Consider the following 21,243-nt stretch of genomic DNA (forward strand, 5'->3'; position numbering starts at 1 on the left):
TTATCACAAGCGAGAAACAACACCCAGGGAGGAGACATGGAATCAGCTCTCTCATTTCTCACTGACGCAGCCTCCGACCTCGTCCGTACGGCAGCCAAGGGAGTGTCCTCTTCAGTGGCATCCAGGAGACAGCTTTGGCTACGTAATTGGGCGGCCGACTCGTCCTCCAAGACACGACTCACAAGAATGCCCTTTTAAGGGTTCCCTACTGTTCGGCAGCGACCTCGAGAACTGGGCTACTAAATGGGGTGCCTCTCAATTACCCCGTCTACCAGAAGACAGGTCGAGGAGGAGCCAGCGTTCTTTTCTAGACCATCCAGAGGTAGAAATTCTCAGCGCTTCAACCCTTACAGGGCTCGCTATCGAGCACCTTGTTCCCAGGCCAGGAACCAGCCCTTTCGGACTAAGCACAACAAGAAGAGAACCGGCTCGGGTTCTGGCCCCGGCTGCACCCCACAATGACGATCAGCCGACCCATCCGGGGGTAGCAGCCATAGGGGGCAGGCTAACCCTCTTCTACCGCAGGTGGGTCGAGATCATTTCGGACCAGTCGGTCCTCGCCATCATCCGAGAAGGATACTACCTGGATTTCCTTCGGCTTCCGCCGAACAAGTTTGTGGAATTTCCTTGTTCACCGCTCAAGAACGCGGCACTAGAAGTGACCTTACAGAGGCTCCTGGCCCTAAAAGCTATAATCCCAGTACCTGCAGGAGAGATAAATTCTGGGCATTATTCCATTTATTTCATAGTGCCCAAGAAGGAGGGCACTTTCAGGTCCGTCCTGGACCTCAAGTCAGTCAACCGACACCTACGGGTCCCCAGCTTTCGCATGGAAACTCTGCGGTCTGTCAAGAATTCAGTACAGCCAGGGGAGTTTCTCACCTCCCTAGATCTGTCGGAAGCCTATTTGCATATCCCAATCCATCGGGATCACCAGCGCTATTTACGCTTCAAAGTCCTGAATCAGAACTTCCAGTTCCGAGCTTTTACCCTTCGGGTTAGCCACCGGCCGCGGATCTTTACCAAGGTCATAGTAGTAGTGGCGGTGGCTCTCAAGAAGGAAGGAATTCTCGTCCACCCTTACCTGGACGATTGGCTGATCAGGGCAAAGTCACCGGAGGAGAGCCACCGGGCAACCAACAGAGTTATGGCTCTTCTGGAAAGCCTCGGATGGGTAGTCAACATAAACAAGAGCTCCCTACAGCCGTCCCAGTCGCTGGAATACCTAGGGGTCCAATTACACACCCAAGAAGACAAGGTCAGCCTGACCTCCAAGAGAAAGTCAAAACTCTAGAGTCATCTGCAGGTCCTGCTGAGCGCCAGCCGGCCCACAGCTCGGGATTACCTACAGGTCCTCGGCCTCATGGCATCCACTCTGGAGGTGGTGCCATGGGCGCGGGCTCATATGAGACCGTTGCAACGCGCCCTTCTATCTCGATGGAGCCCACGATCACAGAACTACACCATACACCTACCTCTACCGGCCAGAGTGTGGTATCAGCTACGGTGGTGGTTATAGCCAGGTCACATGAGCCGGGGGTCAAGAATGTCCTCCCCAACCTGGATCCTGCTCACCACAGATGCCAGCCTGAACGGATGGGGAGCACACTGCGAGGGCAGACGGAGGCCTTGACACGAAGAGAGGACTATGGTCGATGCGGCGGCATCGCAGACAAGACACTTGGATGATGCGACGGCATCCATGACGAAGACACTGGGTTGATGCGACGGCATCCATGACGAAGACACTGGGTTGATGCGACGGCATCCATGACGAAGACACTTGGGTTGATGCGACGGCATCCATGACGAAGACACTTGGGCTGATGCGACGGCATCCATGACGAAGACACTTGGGCTGATGCAGGCATCACGGGCATGGCGAGGAACTTGGCATGGACATTGGCACTGTCTCTCAGGGCGCCCTACACAGCCCACCTTCACGGGCGGACCCAATGGGCTGGTCACGGACTACCCTGTCCCACTGCGCACCCTACACGGCCCTAGTAGGCTGGTCACGGACCACGAGGAGAATGGGACAGTGCAGGGAAGATCCAGGAGAAGAGGGACTCCAATGACGAAGCAGGTGTCACCCGAAGCTCCCTCTAAGGTTGGCGGGAACGGAAGCTCAGGAGCACAGGACACACAGTCCACCTGTAGGCTGGTCCACTTGGGCACAACCTCATCCAAGGGACCCCCCCGGCCTTACAGGTACAGGAAGGCTCAAGAGCACTGCAGATGAAGACGCAGGGAAGAACATCCTGGCAGGCAGACACATCAGGATAAGGAAGATCATAGCGGAACATCAGGACATGGATTGGGACCACAGGCGGAACACCAAGACATAAAGACATGGAAGAAGGCACGAGACGAAGAGCTCCACAAAGACAGAAGACCTTACAAGGCTCTGGCAGGCAGGAGCCTCCAGAAGGAAGTCACCACGATGCAAGGCGAAGAACAGACTGACGAAGCAGCCCTTTATAGGGCTAGAGCAGGAAGTCCAATCCCTAGGTGGGGCCAGCACACTTCCTGTGCCTGGCCCTTTAAATCTTGCAGAGAGACGCCGCCGCGCGCCTAGGAGGAAGCAGGAAGCTGTGCAGGACCGCGGACAGCGGCCTGCACCGACGTACAACGTTGAAAGAGGCAGGGCTGGCCTGGACGCAGTCCCTGACGTCAGCAGCGGCTCCAGCCGCTGCAGGAGGCCCCGGGGGCAGCTCCAGCTGCTACTCTGACCCGGGGATGCGGCCTCCACGCCGCGGAGAAGAAGACGTTAGCGGCGTTCCCAGCCCGCGAAGACCCGCGGCTCCAGCTGCGATGGAAAGGGAAATCCGGGGTGGTCTCCGGGCCGCGTGGGCAGGCTGACGGCGGCGTCCTGCCGCTTCGGTGAAGAAACAGCAACAGTAAGTGAGCCTGCTCGCGGGGGAGCCCGCGGGCGGGAACGTTCATAACACCAGGGGCGAGTAAAAGCACATTCAGTGAGGGCTATGTCTACATCAGTAGCACACTATCGTTCAGTGCCCATTCTAGACATATGTAAGGCTGCAACATGGAGTTCGCTTCACACCTTTGCAGCTCATTATTGTTTGGACAAAGAAGGATGACAAGATTCAGGCTTTGCACAATCTGTCATAAAGAACTTGTTTCCAGAATAACTCCTACATCCATCCTGCTGTGATTTCAGGCTGCCTCATTTTTTTCAACAGTGCACCAGTTGTTGTGCTTGTTGCACAAGTTGTATGCTGTTGGTATAATGTAAGAATGACTCAGCCTGTAGCTTGCTAATCACCCATATGTGAGGTCTATCATCCTGCTTGTCCTGGGATAAAGCAAAATTGCTTACCTTGTAATAGGTGTTATCCCAGGACAGCAGGATGTAGTCCTCACAAAACCCACCTGCCACCCTGTGAGGTTGGGTCCGATACGTTTTATTTTATTGTTTTAGCTCACACATGCTGCTACAAATGAGACTGAAGGGAGACCCCTGTGGCTGAGAATATCATGGCATGCTCAGTAGGCTCAGAGTGCCAGCCAAAAGTTTCCAGAAACTTTTGACAGACGTTTTCCGTACCAGGGCTCCATCTGATGATGTCACCCATATGTGAAGACTACATCCTGCTGTCCTGGGATAATACCAATTACAAGGTAAGCAATTTTGCTATCATTTACAGGCTTTTATCCCAGGACAAGCAGGATGCTAGTCCTCACATATGGGTGAAGTCACTAACTGAGCCCTATCACGGGAAAACTTTCTGTCAAAGTTTCTAGAAACCTTTGACTGGCACACTGAGCATGCCCAGCATGCCATGATATTCTCAGCCACGGTGGGGTCTCCCTTCAGTCTTCGTTTTTCGGCATTGCTTTTGGCATCGCGGAGCAGGAGCTCTGTGTGAAATTCTTCACACAATTTTCTGACTAAAGATCAGAACTTCATTTTTTTCTCTCCCATATCGGGGTCTCTCTTTACCACCGCCCGGTGGGTAGTATAATTCCTTTCCGACTCGTTTGAGTTTAAAAATTTTTTTCGTCAGATATCCATCGACGGCTGTCGAGGTTATCATGGCCACAGGATTTAAAAAATGTTCCAAATGTTCCAAATGTAATCGGACAATGTTGATTACAGATCCACACCTCGAGGTGTACTTTGTTTGGGCCAGTCCCATGATGTTTCATCCTGCCCAAAATGGAACAACTCCCCTATGAGGAAAGACTAAAGAGGTTAGGACTTTTCAGCTTGGAGAAGAGACGACTGAGGGGGGATATGATAGAGGTGTTTAAAATCATGAGAGGTCTAGAACGGGTAGATGTGAATCGGTTATTTACTCTTTCGGATAGTAGAAAGACTAGGGGGCACTCCATGAAGTTAGCATGGGGCACATTTAAAACTAATCGGAGAAAGTTCTTTTTTACTCAACGCACAATTAAACTCTGGAATTTGTTGCCAGAGAATGTGGTTCGTGCAGTTAGTATAGCTGTGTTTAAAAAAGGATTGGATAAGTTCTTGGAGGAGAAGTCCATTACCTGCTATTAAGTTCACTTAGAGAATAGCCACTGCCATTAGCAATGGTTACATGGAATAGACTTAGTTTTTGGGTACTTGCCAGGTTCTTATGGCCTGGATTGGCCACTGTTGGAAACAGGATGCTGGGCTTGATGGACCCTTGGTCTGACCCAGTATGGCATTTTCTTATGTTCTTAAATGTCGGAAAGCACGGCAAGAAAAGATGGAACATTTGTTCCACCTACAGCTGTTACCTTCCACATTGACGTCTATTCAGTCGACTCCGGCCGGAGCTTCGAAAAAGATAATCCTTAAAAAAAAAAAAAAAAAAAAAAAGTCTGGAGGATTCGGGGGACCATTTATCACCGACCCCATCCGAGGCATCGATTAAGTCAGCATCGGGCCTAGAAAAAGCATCTGAGCACTGGTCAAAACATCGGCATCGACATCCTTCGATTCCAGAATCTTTACTATCCCCGGAGAAGTCGACAGCCAAGTGGCCTCGCCTACAAGAAACACCGAGGCGCTCACATTCCATCAAGGTGCCGGACATCGAACCTCCACAGGGCCCTGTGGTAGGACCGATAACGCCCCCACCGCCACCACGTATAGCTGCTCTGCCTGCATCAGCTATTATGGAGGAACTGAGCGGATTCATCCGCCAGGTGGTTGCTAGAAGCGCTCCAGGAACATCGATGCCCTCGCCAAATCTCATATAGACCAGCGGAGTCAGTGGTCTGTAGTGGTTGGCTCCCACAAGGTGATAATAGTGAAAGGAATGACCACTTGGGGAAATAGTGAATCCCTGGGCTGATGGCAGATGACAGCGCTCCCAGGAGGAGATCCTGAGAGGGACCACCGGCTAGGCTAGAATGAGATAAACCCAGTAGTTCTTTATTAGACTTGAAGCTGGACCACCAGAGGTGGCAGTAGTGAGTCACTGTGTCTGGCAAGGCTGAAGTCCTTCTGATACTGGAATATAATCTCTGGGTCGCTGAGCTGTAGAGAGAGACTAGAAGTAGTGAGTAGACAGGGTATACTGGATACAAGATGGTACACTCACAATAGTAGATGTCTGCAATGGTCTCTATGCCACAGAGGGTCTTCAGTAAATGCAGGAACAGGAGCCGTAGGCGAGCACTGGTTCCCACAAACAGTCTGTAATAAGAACTCACAATTGCTGTATATGAAATAGCTTCTTAGAGTAGAAGAGAGTCTGTATAAGATTCTTGTAATCTTGCCAATGTAATTCCTGATCTCTGTACCTGCGATAATGTCTTGGATGGAAGGGAGTCTTCTGAGCAATAGGAATGTAGGCCCTCGTGGAGTGAATACAGATTCCTATGTAATAGAACTCACTGTGTTCACGTCCACGATCGCTTCCAATAAACGAGGAGTCTTCCGAGTGTTCTGGTAATCTGAAATCAAGAAGAGAGAGCGGAGCCCCCGTGGAGCGGGTACTCCTGGTAAGTTTGAAAAGGCCGAGCAGTGGGGACAGGTTCCCCGGCTGACTTGAATCGTTGTTGCAAGTATCGTGGACTGCCGAAGCAAGTCATGTTGGAGTTCCTTGCTAACTCGTTAGAGGTTAGCAAACAAAGACCTTTTAAAGTGCAAAGAGATGACGTCACTATGTGGGGGACTCCCCCAAGGTTCGCGCCCTTGCTGGTACAAAGTCTGGAGCGCGCGCCCTTATATCATCGGGAACATGGCGGATCCGTAGCGTCAGGCCAACCAGGGGGAACCGGGACCAAGGAGGCGGAGAAAAGCTGCAGCTGCATCTTTCTGTCAGAGCCGAAGGGAGTCGCATCCCAGGTAGAGAGGGTGGAGCGTGGGGGCAAGAAGAGGCACAAAAGCAACACTGAGCTACCGGGCTGGCTCCATCTAAGGCAGGGGTCAGGAACCTTTTTGGCTGAGAGAGCCATGAACGCCACATATTTTAAAATGTAATTCCATGAGAGCCATACAATATGTTTAAAACTAAATACAAGTAAATGTGTGCATTTTATGTAAGATCACACTTTTAAAGTACAATAAGTCTCTGAAAATATTACACCAGGCCTTAAGACACCAATACATCTCCTATTAGGAAAACGGACCAAGTCAGGCTGCTATAGAGTCCTACACAGAAACTACACGCCAGCAGAAAACCTCACCTGAATCACGTGCTGACCCTCACCTAACATAGAATAAAGAGACCAAAACGCATAACAAGAAGCATGCAGAAAAAACTGAATTGGAAACTGCAACAAGCCAGAGTCTCTGTATGCAGTGTAACAAAGGAAAAAAGAAACCTCACCCATCCTTATAAAACAAATCAAGAAATATAAAATCATCAGCAGTAAAACTGTACTAACAAAAAGAACATATTTCGAAACAGCTAATGAGTGGAATATCCAATAATTAAAAACTCATATAAAAAATTTCCAGATACCAACAAAATATTTCAAAATAGCAGACACAAAGACCCAGTAATGAAAAATAATAAGGATACAAACATTTTTTTGCTCTGCATACCTGGGAACGTTTGATATCCAGGTGTCCTGAGATTGTTCTGAATTAGCAGGAGGTGGGGTGGTTTGCTTGGAACTTTCTCCTCTCTCAGTCACATACCAGCGCTCTCTCTCACACTGGCTCTCAATGACACACCTATACACACATGCTCTCAGTCACTCACATATACACATGCTTTTTCTCTCTCACTTATATAGGCTCTTAATTACACATTTACACACATGCTGTCTATCTTTTCACGCTTTCACACACACACACAGGCTTTCAATCACATAAATACATGCTGTCTTTTTCTCTCTCACACAGACTCTCATTCACATGCTTACAAACATGCCGGTGCCGCCGACTCCAGCTATTCTGCAGCGTTCCGCCCGGGCTGACAGCATTTTAAGCCCGGGCGGAGGAGGACCGGGGAGCAGCTGGGTCAGCGGGGGACTGGAAAGTGTGGCGACACACTGATTTAGATTTGTCTGCGAGCCAGATGCAGCCATCAAAAGAGCCATATCTGGCTCGCAAGCCATGGGTTACCGACCCCTGATCTAAGGTCTCTTTGAGGGTAGAACTGAGTCCAGCTGCCCTGGGACCCTTATTTTAATTTATGGTTGTATTTCAAAGAAAAATAATTCCACCCTGTTCTGGTTGTTCCTGTTTTATTGAAGACACCCATTAGTAAGGAATCCCATCAGTGTGATTATGTGATTCACCTTGTCATCAAATATTAAGTTGCTTACCTGTAACAAGTATTCGGTGAAGACATGAGAATCGCCAGTAACATATATCCTCCCTCTTCTTCTTCTGGAGTTAGACTTATTAGCTTTATAGATTTGAGGTATGCTGTGTGGATGTGGAGACATGGTAACTCCTGTCCATGTTCAGATGGAACCTTTTTGATTTTTCCAAGAATGCTCTGGAAATATATTCTGTGTTATTGTTGATTCCTGTCTTCAGAGAACCCCTGTCGCAGGTAAGCAACTTAGATTTCAGAATAAGAAAAAAACAATCTCGTGTCCTTGACAACCTTTGTTCAGACCATCTCTTTTACGTTTTAAGATGCACCTTGCTGCTCAGCGCTCTTTGTGGTTGTTCTAGTAAGTTGCACTTCTTGTTCTCCTATAAATACTGTTTCAGCATCTACAGTGCTACTGTGCCTACTTTGCTACGCACACAGCTTTGGTTTTGCACTTTTCTTGATTGTTCATCCTTTTATCTGATAGAGTAATTATAATGCTGTATACATTTGTTTTTGACAGGGAAACCTTCTCAAGGGTCTGGCAGTTTTCCAGGCATATTGGGCAGCAGGACTACACAGAAGGAAACAAACAGGCAGCTGTCAAATATTAAAAATCAGGTGATTGAGATATTTACCACATCTGCGGTTTACTAACATTAGTTAATCTCTTTTAGGTAAAGAGTTGTGTATGACTGGTATGTTTATGCCTTTTGGACTCTGCTGTTTTCTGTTGACAGGCAGGGCTGAATTAGCCATGATGCTTAGGTGATGGCACCAAACAGGCCCTTCTCTCTAAGCTCATTGAACATTTGCTGTATTGAGCATCTATACGAATTGCCTTGTGAACTCTTTCAGTCTTTTTTTTTTTTTTTAATCTGAGGTTCAACACAGACATTTATTCTCTCTCTCTCTCTCTCTCAAAAATGTTTCCTGTAGTTGTATCTTGTACTTTTTTGTGCTTTTGTTGCCTCACTGCCTCAGCAGTCCCCCTAACAGAACTTTTCAGTGCTATACATAAAAAAGATGATTTTTTCACAGAATGTATGGATCCAAGAGGCCCACAGTGAGTGTTTTCAAAGACTGTATGTATATGTGGTAGAAAGATATCCATTACAGATGGACATGATCTCTGTTACCCCACTGCATTGGAGCAGACCTCGGCCAGGCAAACTTGTCATTGTGGTTGCATGTTTTCATGGTCACACAAGTCCAGGGCCTGGCAAATGAAGGAACTTTGTAAGACTCTGATGAACCATAGCTGTTCTTCCTCGTGGAGCTAGACCTCTTCATGTTCCCCAGGTGTAGAGTTGAGCAGGAGCTCCTCTAAGAGATCTCCCCTGATAACAGAGCAGACCAAAGTCCTTGGGGGTCAAATAAACCTAAAACTAAGGAAAAAAAACCACCTCACTTTGGAAACATCTGTTACTGAAAAAGCATTGATTGGCACCATTGATGCAACTGATGCACTTTCCTCCAGCTTTGGTGCAGCTAATGCATTGATCACCGGTGCCATCAAAACACAAAACATCGACAACGTTGATGCACTGAGCCCTGACGTATAAGTCCTCGACACAATTTGTGCTCCCAGCCCCAGAGAATGCAGTACATTGAGTATTGTTGCCAGTAATCCTTCGAGTGTCAGAATAACCTGCTTCATTGTCTATGCACTCGGCTGCAGTGCAGCTGACTCAACTATTCTCTACCAGTAGCTCCCATACGGAGAGGTAGCTAGTTGGGGAAGAAGGTGACATAATACACTTACCCCTACAATTACCTGGGCGATGTCACCATTGAGATTATTGGAACAAGACCTTCAGCTAGAAATGCCAGATCCCATTTGTTCAGTAGACCCCTTAGCTTCAAATTGGCCCAGTACAGATCTTGAAAGACCAGAAGAGGTGAAAAGGAGATTCTATCCTGGTATCAGAAGATGATGTTCCACCATCTCTGCCTGCCAAAAAGCACATCAACACTTGGACCAAGTGGTGGAATTGGTGAAAACTTTATTCACTTCACTAGTTTCTGAGGATAAGGAAGGGAATTCCCAACTTCTTCATTCCAAGAAATCAGATTCACTCCTGTGAGTGGACACTCCATCAGATCCCCCACAAGGTAGTTCTAGTCCCTGACAAGTCTCTTGCAGCGGAGTCCAGCCAATCTGAGAGGTTCACTAGGAGTAAGCAATCTGAAAAGTTCACTAGGCGTAAGCAAGGTTTCCTCTTTTATCAAATTCATTATTGGGGTCCTGGATTAGTGTTCCCTCCCCCCTTGGATTTGAAGAGAATTTGACAGGGATATCCTCCGATCCCCTATTTAAGAACATAAGAAATTGCCATACTGGGTCAGAACAAGGGCCATCAAGCCCAGCATCCTGTTTACAACAATGGCCAAACCAGACCACAAGTACCTGGCAAGTACCCAAACACTTAAGTAGATTTCATACTACTGATGCCAGTAATAGCAGTGGCTATATCCTAAGTCAACTTGATTAATAGCAGTTAATGGACTCCTCTTTGAAGAACTAATCCAAACCTTTTTTAAACCCAGCTACATTAACTGCACTAACCATATCCTCTGGCAACAAATTCCAGAGCTTAATTGTGCATTGAGCGAAAAAGAAGCTTCTCCAATTAGTTTTAAATGTGCTATTTGCTAACTTCATGTAGTGCCCCTAGACCATCTATTATCTGAAAGAGTAAATAACCGATTCACATCTACCTGTTCTAGACCTCTTATGATTTTAAAGACCTCTTTCATATCCCCCCTCAGCCATCTCTTCTCCAAGCTGAACAGCCCTAACTTCTTTAGCCTTTTCTCATAAGGGAGCTGTTCCATCCCCTTTATCATTTTGGTTGCCCTTCTCTGTACCCTCTCAGTGCAACTTTATCTTTTTTGAGATGCGGTGACCAGAATTGTACACCGTACTCAAGGTGCAGTTTCACCATGGAGCGATACAGAGGCATTATGACACTTTGTTTTATTCACCAGTCCCTGCTTAATAATTCCTAACATGCTGTTTGCTTTTTCGACTGCCGCAGCACACTGAGCTATTTCAATGTATTATCCACTATGATGCCAAGATCTTTTTCCTGGGTGGTTACTCCTAATATGGAACCTAATCGTGTAACTACATCATGGGTTATTTTTCCCTATATGCAGCACCCTGCACTTGTCCACATTAAATTTCATCTGCCATTTGGATGCCCAATCTTCATCTTGCAAGGTCCTCCTGCAATTTATCACAATCCGTTTGTGATTTAACTATTCTGAATAATTTTGTATCATCTGCAAAATTGATTACATCACTCGTATTTCTTTCCAGATCATTTGTAAATATATTGAAAAGCACTGGTCCATGTACAGATCCCTGAGGCACACCACAGTTTACCCTTTTCCACTGAGAAAATTGACTATTTAATTCTTCTCGCTGTTTGCTGTCTTTAACCAGTTTGTAATCCACGAAAGGACATCCCCTTCTATCCCTTGACTTTTTTTTTTTAGTTTTCTTAGAAGCCTCTCATGAGGGACTTTATCAGACACCTTCTGAAAATCCAAATACACTACATCTACCAGTTCACCTTTATGCATGTTTATTAACCCCTTCAAAAAAATGAAGCAGATTTGTGAGGCAAGACTTCCCTTGGGTAAATCTGTGTTGACTGTAATCCATTAAATCGTCTTTTTATATGCTCTGATTTTGATCTTTAGAATAGTTTCCACTATTTTTCCCCGCACTGAAGTCAGGCTCACTGGTCTATAGTTTCTCGGATTGTCCCTGGAACCCTTTTTAAATATTAGGGTTGCATTGGACTCTCTCTATTCTTCAGGTACAATGGATGATTTTAATTATAGGTTACACATTTTAACTGATTAGATAATGAAATTTCATTTTTGAGTTCCTTCAGAGCCCTGGGATGCATACCATCCCATCCAGGTGATTTGCTACTCTTTAGCTTGTCAGTCTGGCCTACTAAATCTTCCAGTTCATAGTGATTTGGTTCAGTTCATCTGACTCATCACTCCTGAAAACCATCTCTGGAACTGGTATCTCCCCAACATCCTCATTAGTAAACATGGAATAAAGAATTCAATTAGTCTTTCTGCAATGGCCTTATCTTTCCTAAGATCCCCGTTAACCCCTCGTCATCTAAGAGTCCAACTGACTCCCTCACAGGTTTCTTGCTTTAGATATATTTTTAAAAGTTTTTGTTATGAGCTTTTGCCTCTATGCCTAACTTCATTTCAAATTCTCTTTTAGCATGGCCTTATCACTGTTTTATACTTAACTTAACAATGCTTATGCTTTTTCCTATTTTCTTCAGATGGATCCTTCTTCAAATTTTTGAAGGATGTTTTCTTTTACTAAAATAGCCTCTTTCACCTCATTTTTTTAACCGTGCCAGTAATCTCGTTGTCTTCCTTCCACCTTTCTTAATGCGTGGAATACATCTGGATTGTGCTTCTAAGATTGTATTTTTAAACAGTGTCCATGCTTGTTGAGCACTTTTAACCTTTGCAGCTGCACCTTTTATTTTTTTTCTATCTTCCTCATTTTATCAGTTTCCCTTTTGAAAATCTAGTGTAAGAGCTGTAGATTTACATATTATCCCCTTTCCAGTCATTAGTTCAAATGTGATCACATTATGATCACTGTTGCCAAGTGGCCGCACCACCGTTACTGCTCTCGCCAAATCCTGCATTCCACTAAGAATTAAATCTAAAATAGCTCCCTCTCTCGTTGGTTCTTGAACCAATTGCTCCATGAAGCAGTCTGTCTCTAGCATGTCCTGATGTTACATTTACCCAGTCACTCATCTCTTGCTGAGTTCCTCTATTATTCCAGATTTCTGGACAATTGGGTACAGCATGCTCTGAACCTATATTCATAAAAGTGAGGATGCTTGTGTGAAAGTCTTTGGCCTTCTTCAAATTCTAGAGACCTCATCTGAAACAGCAGTGATTCTAGTCCATGATATTCTGCAGGAGTTACAAACAAGTATGTTGTTGAACCCAATTTCCTGTGCCTCAAAAATTAGGAAAATAGACCTCAAGTACAGGGTATGAAAATCTCTGGAGTATGGAGTAATACAACTACCTTTTATTAGTAGCAGTCAACTCTTTAAAAAAAAAAAAAAAAAAAAAAGCCCAAAAAACAAGAATATCTTCTGATACCCCCACCAGAAAAGGATCCCAGGTTACTTGACATCTTTGGTAAGAAAGTATTCCAGAGTTTCATGCTCAATGCACAAATTTCTAATAAATTCTACTGAGTAGCATGTGGCAGTCCAGTCCCTTTCAACTGGTTCAGTGCAACAGTCTACTGTATGCCAGCCATACTACTCTTTTAAAAGGCCATACTTCCAGAAACACAGCTTCTAGTATTTTCAAAGGTACTGGACCGCACCTCTGCTTCAGCAGCAGCAACAGCTTCTGACTCAGAGTCGACAGCGTGAACACCACCAACCTAAAGCAGCATAACAGGCCCAACTTAAGCCTGGGTCTGGGGAGGACTATTTTTGGGTTTGACCTTGCTCCAAAGCCAGCAAAAGTCCTCCCCGGTAGAGGGAAGAATCCAGCTCTACCTGTAAGAATGGTGCAAGATTACCAGAGACCACTTGGCACTCAAAATTGGGGAGTCTGGATACCACTTACATTTCTCCTAACTTCCCACACTTATTGCTCAGCCCTCAATCTGGATTCGTCTCACTTAGTGTAATTCTGCCTGGAGGTGGAGTCTTTTCTCAGTCAATGAGCGATAGAACCAACCCATCAATATGGACAGGGATTCTACTCTTGCTACTGCCTTATCCCGAGGAAAACCAGTGGATTGAGACCTATCTTGGATTTAAGAAGCTTGAACAAGAAACATGGTTTTAATGATTCAAAGACAATGAAAAACCTTTTCCTTTGGGAAAAAAATCAGTAGAACCAGAGGCCACGATTTGAAGCTCCAGGGAGGAAGACTCAGAACCAATGTCAGGAAGTATTTCTTCACGAAGAGGGTGGTGGATGCTTGGAATGCCCTTCCGGAGGAAGTGGTGAAGACTAAAACTTCGAAGGATTTCAAAGGGGCGTGGGATAAACACTGTGGATCCATAAAGTCTGGAGGATGTGAAAGAAGAGAAGAGGCATGGGGGTAGCTTGCGGGAATGACAGCTACTACCTGGAGATTAATACCCTTATTCAATAAACATACATATGGTTAATGTGACTCCAACATTGCTCTATGCTTCAACGGCAAGAGAAAATGTGGAAAAAAGGATTTGCATTCACAAAAAAGCAGGGGAGTAGCTTGCTTGTTATGGTGGTTACTACCCCGAATCAATTAAGCCTGATACTTCACTTGGAATACATATTCAGCGCAGTCACTGCTTCAACTGCAGGGGGATGAAGAAAAGAGGATTTATATTCCGACAAGAAGCAACAAGGACTGAACTGCACAGACTGGGGAAACAAGCATGGGAGTAGCTTGCTTATTGCGGCGGTTACTGCCCCTAACCAATTAAGCTAGATACTTCACTTAGTTGCAGCTCCAGCACTGCTCTCTACATCAATGGTGGGGGTGGAAGGTAACTAGAATAAAAATGCTACTAATAAGGGCCAAGAGTAATAGATAAGTATAAGGCAAAGAGTAACAGATAAATATGAGAAAAAAAATTGTGTGAAAGCTTGCTGGGCAGACTGGATGGGCCGTTTGGTCTTCTTCTGCCGTCATTTCTATGTTTCATTTCATTTCTATGATAATGGTGTGCCTTGACATATCTTCTGCATTTGATACTGCTGACCATTCCGTCCTATTGGATTGATTAAGAGATTGTGGGATTGGTGGAGTTGTTTCCTGGTTTTCTTCATTTTTGTCAGACATAACCCAGAGAGTCTGTCTGTTCTGTGAACATTGTGATTGGCAGGCTTTGACCACAGGTGTCCAACAGGGTTCGGCATTATCATCTATCTTGTCAATGTATATTTAGTTTCCTTGTGCAGTTTGCTTATCATGCTCTGTTGAGGATACCTCATTTTCGCAGATGACATACAATTTTTTAGTCCTTTTTTCTTCTAGCTGGAATGAAACACTTGAAATGGTTTGTTTGCTTATTTGCAGTTTATTAGTGGCTAACCTTTAACAAGCTCTTCCTCAACTTGCAGAAGATTGAGTTTTTAGTTCTTCAGAGATGAGACAAACTCAGCCCTCCCATCATTTGTTTTTCAGAATTTAACAATCCCAATTTCATCCCAGGTCAAAAGTCTAGGTGTCTTTCTTGATCCTTATCTAAAAATGACATCACGAGTTAAGGCTATTATTAAGACTGGTTACTTTAAACTGTCTATTGAGAGACTTTTAGGGTCTTGCAAATTTCGTTCCATAGTTTAAGCTCTCATTTTGCCAACTCTGGATTATTGCAATGCGTTGTTGCTTGGATTACCTAAAAATACATTACGCACTTTACAAGTCCTACTAAACTCGGCAGCTAGATTAATTTCCAGCCTGAGTCAAAGTGAATATATTTCACCTGTATCGCGTAATTTGCACTGCCTCCCAGCTTTTGAGCGCATCCAATACAAAGTTCTCTTCCTAATCCATAAACTATTGAAATGAAATTCTCTACCATGGATTAACCAGCAGCTCTGCATCCACAGTCCCTCTCGTGCATTGCATTTAGCTGAGCAAGGTCTCCTGGATGTGCTTTCTTTCAAGATAATGAGACTGGTTGACTTGAGAGACCGACTTTTCTTTGTTGCCAGACCTTCACTATGGAACTCATTACCGTTGTTGATGCGAACGATTGAATTTACCAGTACGTTCAAAAAGCTTGTGAAGACCCATCTTTTTTTGCCAGGCCTTTGAAATATGAGCTATTTTAGACCTTATTGCTGGTTTGTGGGACTTTTGAATACCTTACGTTCTTGTTTAGGATTTTAAATATGATTTGTTTTAGATTTACTGCTTGGTTTTATTGACTATTTGATTGTTTTTATTTTGTTTTATAGTCTTTAATCATATTTATATTATGTATGTTTTAGCTGTGAGCCGCCTAGGTTTGTGAATAGGTGGCATATAAATCCCTTAATAAAATAAATAAAATCTGTTCTGGGAGAAATTCAAACTTAACTCCTTTCACACAATTGGCTTCTTCATCCAGAAGGGGAGGGAATGGATGTGTGCTCTGGATTTGAAAGACTCCTAAGCTTGTATTTCCATTCCTCCCACTGGCTTTATCCACGACTTGTAGTAGACTCCTCTTAGAACTAGTACCTAGTACTTCTCTTCAGATTCGGTGACACTGAGGGTCTTCACTAAATCCTTAGCTGTAGTAGCAGTAGCACACTTTTGTCATCAGAGTATCCAGGTCTTCCCTTTTCTAGATTGGCTAGTGATGGCAACTTCTGGGGAAGGTGTTCTCACATCCCTGCAGAAGTCAGTTCAACTCCTACTGTCATTAGACTTCCGGTGAATTTCAGAAAATGAGTTCTAGTTCCCTCCCAGAAAATAAAATTTACAGGAGCATGTATAGATTACCTGCAAGAAAAAGCCTTCCTCCCATTGAACCAGGCAAATACACTCGGAATCCTTGTATATCAATGATTGAACACAGATAAGTTAACAGCCAGGGACATTCTAGTCATTCTGGGACACATGGTGGCAGCAGTTCATGTAGTTCTGCTGTCCTACCTTCAGCAAATGAATCCTACAGTGGGGCCTCCGCTCCAAATGGGACCAATTAACAGCCTTTGATCTCTGTGGACATCCTGCAAGAAATTCAACAGGCTCTCCGCTGGTGGGAACAACCCTTTATTCACCAAGAGGAGGCACCACTTCATTTGCTTTCTCATCAAGAAGCATTGGTGACAGGATGCCTCCACAAAAGAATGGAAAGCCCATACCAAGGGACTTGGTTATTAATAGACAATTTCAGAACAGCTTCCTAGAACTATGAGCAATAAGTTCCCTGTACATACCAGGATCATTCCAGATGGTGGGTTATGTTCCCTGTCCAGCAGATGGAGTCAGAACAACCTTACAGGGATTTCCAACAGAATAGCACATCGCCTCAGCAGATTACTTTGCCCATATGAATAAACATATGAATAAGCTTACATATGAATGGCTGTTTATGCAAGCTTTCCCGGACTTAAATTAATGCATCTCGCCATCAACATAACCAACACAGCAGCTGTACCTCATCTCCTTGTATATAATTTAGTCTCTGCTAAACTATCTTTATTTCCTCTGATCCCAGTTCAATAGTCCTTGTTAATTGTAACTGCTTTCTTCGATACGTTATTTCTGTTTTGATGTATTTATTGCACCCCTGTTTATTTGTAAACCAGCATGATGTGATCGCTTCATGAATGCCGGTATATAAAAACCTTAAATAAATAAATATGAATAGTCCATGCAACAGTCAATTGCATACTGTTCAGTCTAGCAGTTAACTTCATATCCAAGGAAAACAGAAAAGTGGAAAGATTTTGCTCCATTCAGATCCTCTCAGAATACTTTTCTGTTTATCTGGCATGCAGATCTCATGTACGCTTTTCCACCAGTTACATTGATTGTCAGAACAGTGCAAAAAGTTCTTCAGGACTGGGTCTGGCTGACTGTAATTGTTTCAGTGTGATCCATATCAGTTTGGTTTGTGTACCTGGTGCAGCTGTCCAGTGCCTCTGATCCATCTCAGGGCAGATCTATCCTCTCTTAACTTAAGAGGAAGGTTGTCTTTATCATCTAAACCTTTTCTCCCTCAACCTGACTACATGGATGTTGAACTTTTGCTGATTGCGTACTTTTTCCATATCCAAAGAGGTTGAGGATGTAGTAGTGTCTGCTAAGAAACCATCTGCTAGATGAGCTTATGGTTTTAAATGGAAACACTTCTTATCTTGTTGTCTACAGACTTCCTTGGAGCCATTCACATGGAAACCAAAAAACCTACTTAAGTACTTGCTCTCTCTGTCTTCCTTAGATCTCAGTACTTCATCAGTGAGAGATAATTTCAGTGCCATAGCAGCCTACCGCTATCAAATTGAGGGCAGACCATTCTCCATTCATCCATTGGTATCCAAGTTCATGAAAGGCTTATGATATATTAAACCTCCTGTTGTCAAAACTCCTGTTCTATGCAAACTGAATGTGGTTCTATCACAACTAATGAAACCATCTTTTGAACCACTGGAGTTTGCTTCTCTCAGATTTCTCATATAGAAAATATTATTCCAAGTTGCAATCACATCAGCCAGGAGTTGGTGAGCTCCAGGGGTTCATTACTCTCCTTATATGGAATTCTTCCATAATAGGTTAGTGCTTCACACACAACCAAAGTTTCTACCAAAGGTGGTATCGGCTTTCTATATTAACCAAGCCATCATCATACCTATGTTTTTTCCAAGACCACATGCACATGAAAGAGAAAAGGCTTTTCATTCCTTAGACTGTTAAAGAGCCTTGGCCTACTACAGAAGAAAGGACTAGGCCACATCATCAGGTCTCTCAGCTATGTCTCTTATGATTCTTACTAGCTAGGGACAGCAAACAAACATTGTCCAGTTGGCTAGCAGATTGTATTGCACATTTTTATGCTCTAGCAGGCATCCAGATCACAGACTCTATCAAGGCTCATCAAGTGAGAGCCATGGCTGCATCAGTGACTTATCTGAGAGTAGCACTTATTAAAGACATCTGCAAAGCTGCAACTTGATCATCTGCGCACACCTTCATGTCCCATTACTGTCTGGACAATTTATTAAAAGGTGACAGTAAATTTGAATAGGAAGTTTTACAAAATCTCTTTACCCAGTAATCCACTATCCACAGTGGAATCTGGGTTGCATATTCAGTAAATGCTTCACTGCAGTCTTCAGCTTGGAACTCCCTGTGTATGATAGCTAATTCAGCCCTGTTTGTTGATGGAGAAAGCAAGTTTGCTTACCATAAATTATCTCCATAGACAACAGGATGAATTAGCTATGCTAATTCATCCTGTTGTCTATGGAGATAATTAGGCCTTTTTTTCCCCCCTCCTTAGGCTTTTCCCCCCCTCCCAAGGCTTTCCCTTTCGCCTCTCCTTGCCCGCCCTTCCCCTTTTATCTTCCTACAATTTTACAAAATTGTTCAATTTAGTCCGATATAATCAATCCTATGCTAATTGTCACTAATGTAAATATTCCTTTTTCTGTAAATAAGTTCCTTTTATTTCTTATGTTAACGGTTGTTTTTTATACTCTCACTCATGCTACCTATCTTTCCCTCTCTTCTTCCTGTCTCCCTTACCCCCCCCCCCCCCCCCCTTTTCTGGCCTGCTCCCATCCCCCGGCCCCCTGTTCATTGTAATTTCCTCCTTTAACTGAGTTACTTGTAAACCGGCGTGATGTGCCTCACGAACGTCGGTATATTAAAAGTTGTTAAATAAATAAATAAATAAAATAAATAAAATACCAGCCCTCCCTCCTGGAGAGTTAACTACTTAGCTAGATTTAACTGTAATATTGACTGAGGGGGCTCACAAGGTAGCATCTGCACGGGAATTCCTGCACATGCTTGGTCGTGCAAAAGTTCCAAGAACCTAGAGTGAATGGTCTTTTCGGTGCTGTCAGATGACATCACTCACGTGTCATGGCTAATTTCCTAGCATGTAGTCAGATGGACTCAGGACCAATGGGGTATTGTGCTCTCCTGATAGCAGATGGGAGACTGAGTCAGATTTCAAAGCTGACATCAGCCTACATATACCCGTGCAGCATGCTTAGCTCTCCAGTATTTCTCCGTCTCCATAGCAGATGCGGACACTATCCCAAACGAGAATAGTGTAACATTTACAAGAAAGAGAGAAAATTTACCTTTAAGGAGAGAGCCCCGCTTCTCCTGTGGTGAAACCTAATGGTCCCTCCCCCAGTTGAGATTTTCCTGAGGTGATTCAATATCCCTCAGAGGTGAGCCTTAGTCCGCCGGCCGATTCCTGGCGTGGACGTAGCCCCCAGGGTGGCTGAAAGGCAGCGGGTGCAGATTCGAGCGTGGTGGTGAAGGTATTTCCCCCCCCCCGCAGCTGGAGACCATCCGGCATGCGACCAATAAGCGCAGAGACCAGGTAAAGTAGAAACTTTTACTTCTAAGTCTCCGGTCTCCAAGGCTCGAACAGCTGTACCGTCCTTCCTCCGACGAGGTTTAAATCGGGTTGAGCAGCCCTCCTTTGGGGCAGGCCCTGATTTGGTGTGAGGGTCCACACACATGGAGACCCTCGGGGGGGGGGGTTTGCTATCTTGCCTTCGTGGTCGTCGGCACCATTTTCCCTCTCCGACCGACAGTATGTGCGGGGCAGGTCGGAGGCCCGAAGCGCTTAACTACAGTTTGAGAGCACAGCAATGCACATAACTGTGCCGCGCACACAAACTCTGTTGCCTGCACGCACAACTTGTGCGCATAACTTCTGCGCATCTGCTCACAACTAAGCGCATCCGCGCGCATACCTCCACGCCGAAGCCCTACTCATGCACAAATAATGACACCACCATCCAAAAAAGCCAAGGAACCCTTCCTTTGTCCAGCCTGCCACTTAAGAGCTGCGCAGCCTGAATTGGAATCCCTCCTGTGCCAACAGTGCGAACAGAACCAGGGAGAACCAAATCAAGACCCTCTTCAGCCAGGAAATGGATCCGGTACCACGGATGATGGCATCTCGGACCTAAGTATCTCCAACTCTGTGCCCCCACGGGAAAATCCCTCCGGGGCTACCACTGCAACCCTTCCTGGGATCAACATGGATCCAGGAACCTTCTCCTGGGTAGAATTTTTCAAAGGGCTGCAAACCTTTGTCCAGTTACAACAGCCTCTGTTGTCCACCAGACTCAAACCTAGCTGGAAGCACAAGTCCTTCCCAGCACCTCCTGGGCTTCTTGAGACATGTCTCTCGTAATCAAGAGCCTCTCTGGGGATCCAGATACCTCAGAGGATGAAATAGACTCCCTGAAAGAAGGAGAAATTCCCTCAGGGATGGAGCCATACTGGACCATGCTCCGATTCTTCCACAAGGACGAATTACCAACCCTAGTGTCCCAGACTATGAAGACACTGGGTCTCCCAGGCACGGAGTCCACAGCAGAACCAAAGAAGAATCCCATGCTGGTGTACCTCCATAAGACCTCATGCTATTTCCTTATGTTGGAGCCCATTAAGAAACTGATTGACCTGGAATGGAATGCGCCAGAGGCCACTTTCAAAGGGGGGAGGGCTCTAGAAGCCCTATACCCGCTGGAACCCACGGCTAAGGAACTTCTACGTTTCCCCAAAATGGATGCTATGATCTGTGCTGTCTCAAAACGCACTACGATCCCAGTGGAGGGAGGAGCGGCACTGAAGGACACCCAAGATAGAAGGCTGGAACAGGATAACATGAAATGACATGTTAATCATGTTATTTCTCTGCAGTTTCTTTTCTTGATTTTCTTTAGTTATTTCTCTAGTTTTTATTCTCTGCAATCCCATCCCCTTTCCCTGTTTTATGTAATTTCT

General features: G+C 44.9%; 1 protein-coding gene across 5 annotated transcripts in view; it reads left to right on the forward strand.

The window, feature by feature from the left end:
- USP37 (ubiquitin specific peptidase 37) overlaps window positions 1-21,243 on the forward strand; it is a 539,331-nt gene that overhangs the window by 56,705 nt on the left and 461,383 nt on the right. For all 5 annotated transcript variants that reach the window (XM_029605048.1, XM_029605049.1, XM_029605047.1 and 2 more), the window contains exon 5: window positions 8,260-8,357. In XM_029605048.1, coding sequence (XP_029460908.1) covers window positions 8,260-8,357 — 98 coding nt within the window. The remainder of the gene's footprint in view (window positions 1-8,259; window positions 8,358-21,243) is intronic.

Source organism: Rhinatrema bivittatum, chromosome 6 (genome assembly GCF_901001135.1).
Source record: "Rhinatrema bivittatum chromosome 6, aRhiBiv1.1, whole genome shotgun sequence".
Lineage (NCBI taxonomy): Eukaryota > Metazoa > Chordata > Amphibia > Gymnophiona > Rhinatrematidae > Rhinatrema > Rhinatrema bivittatum.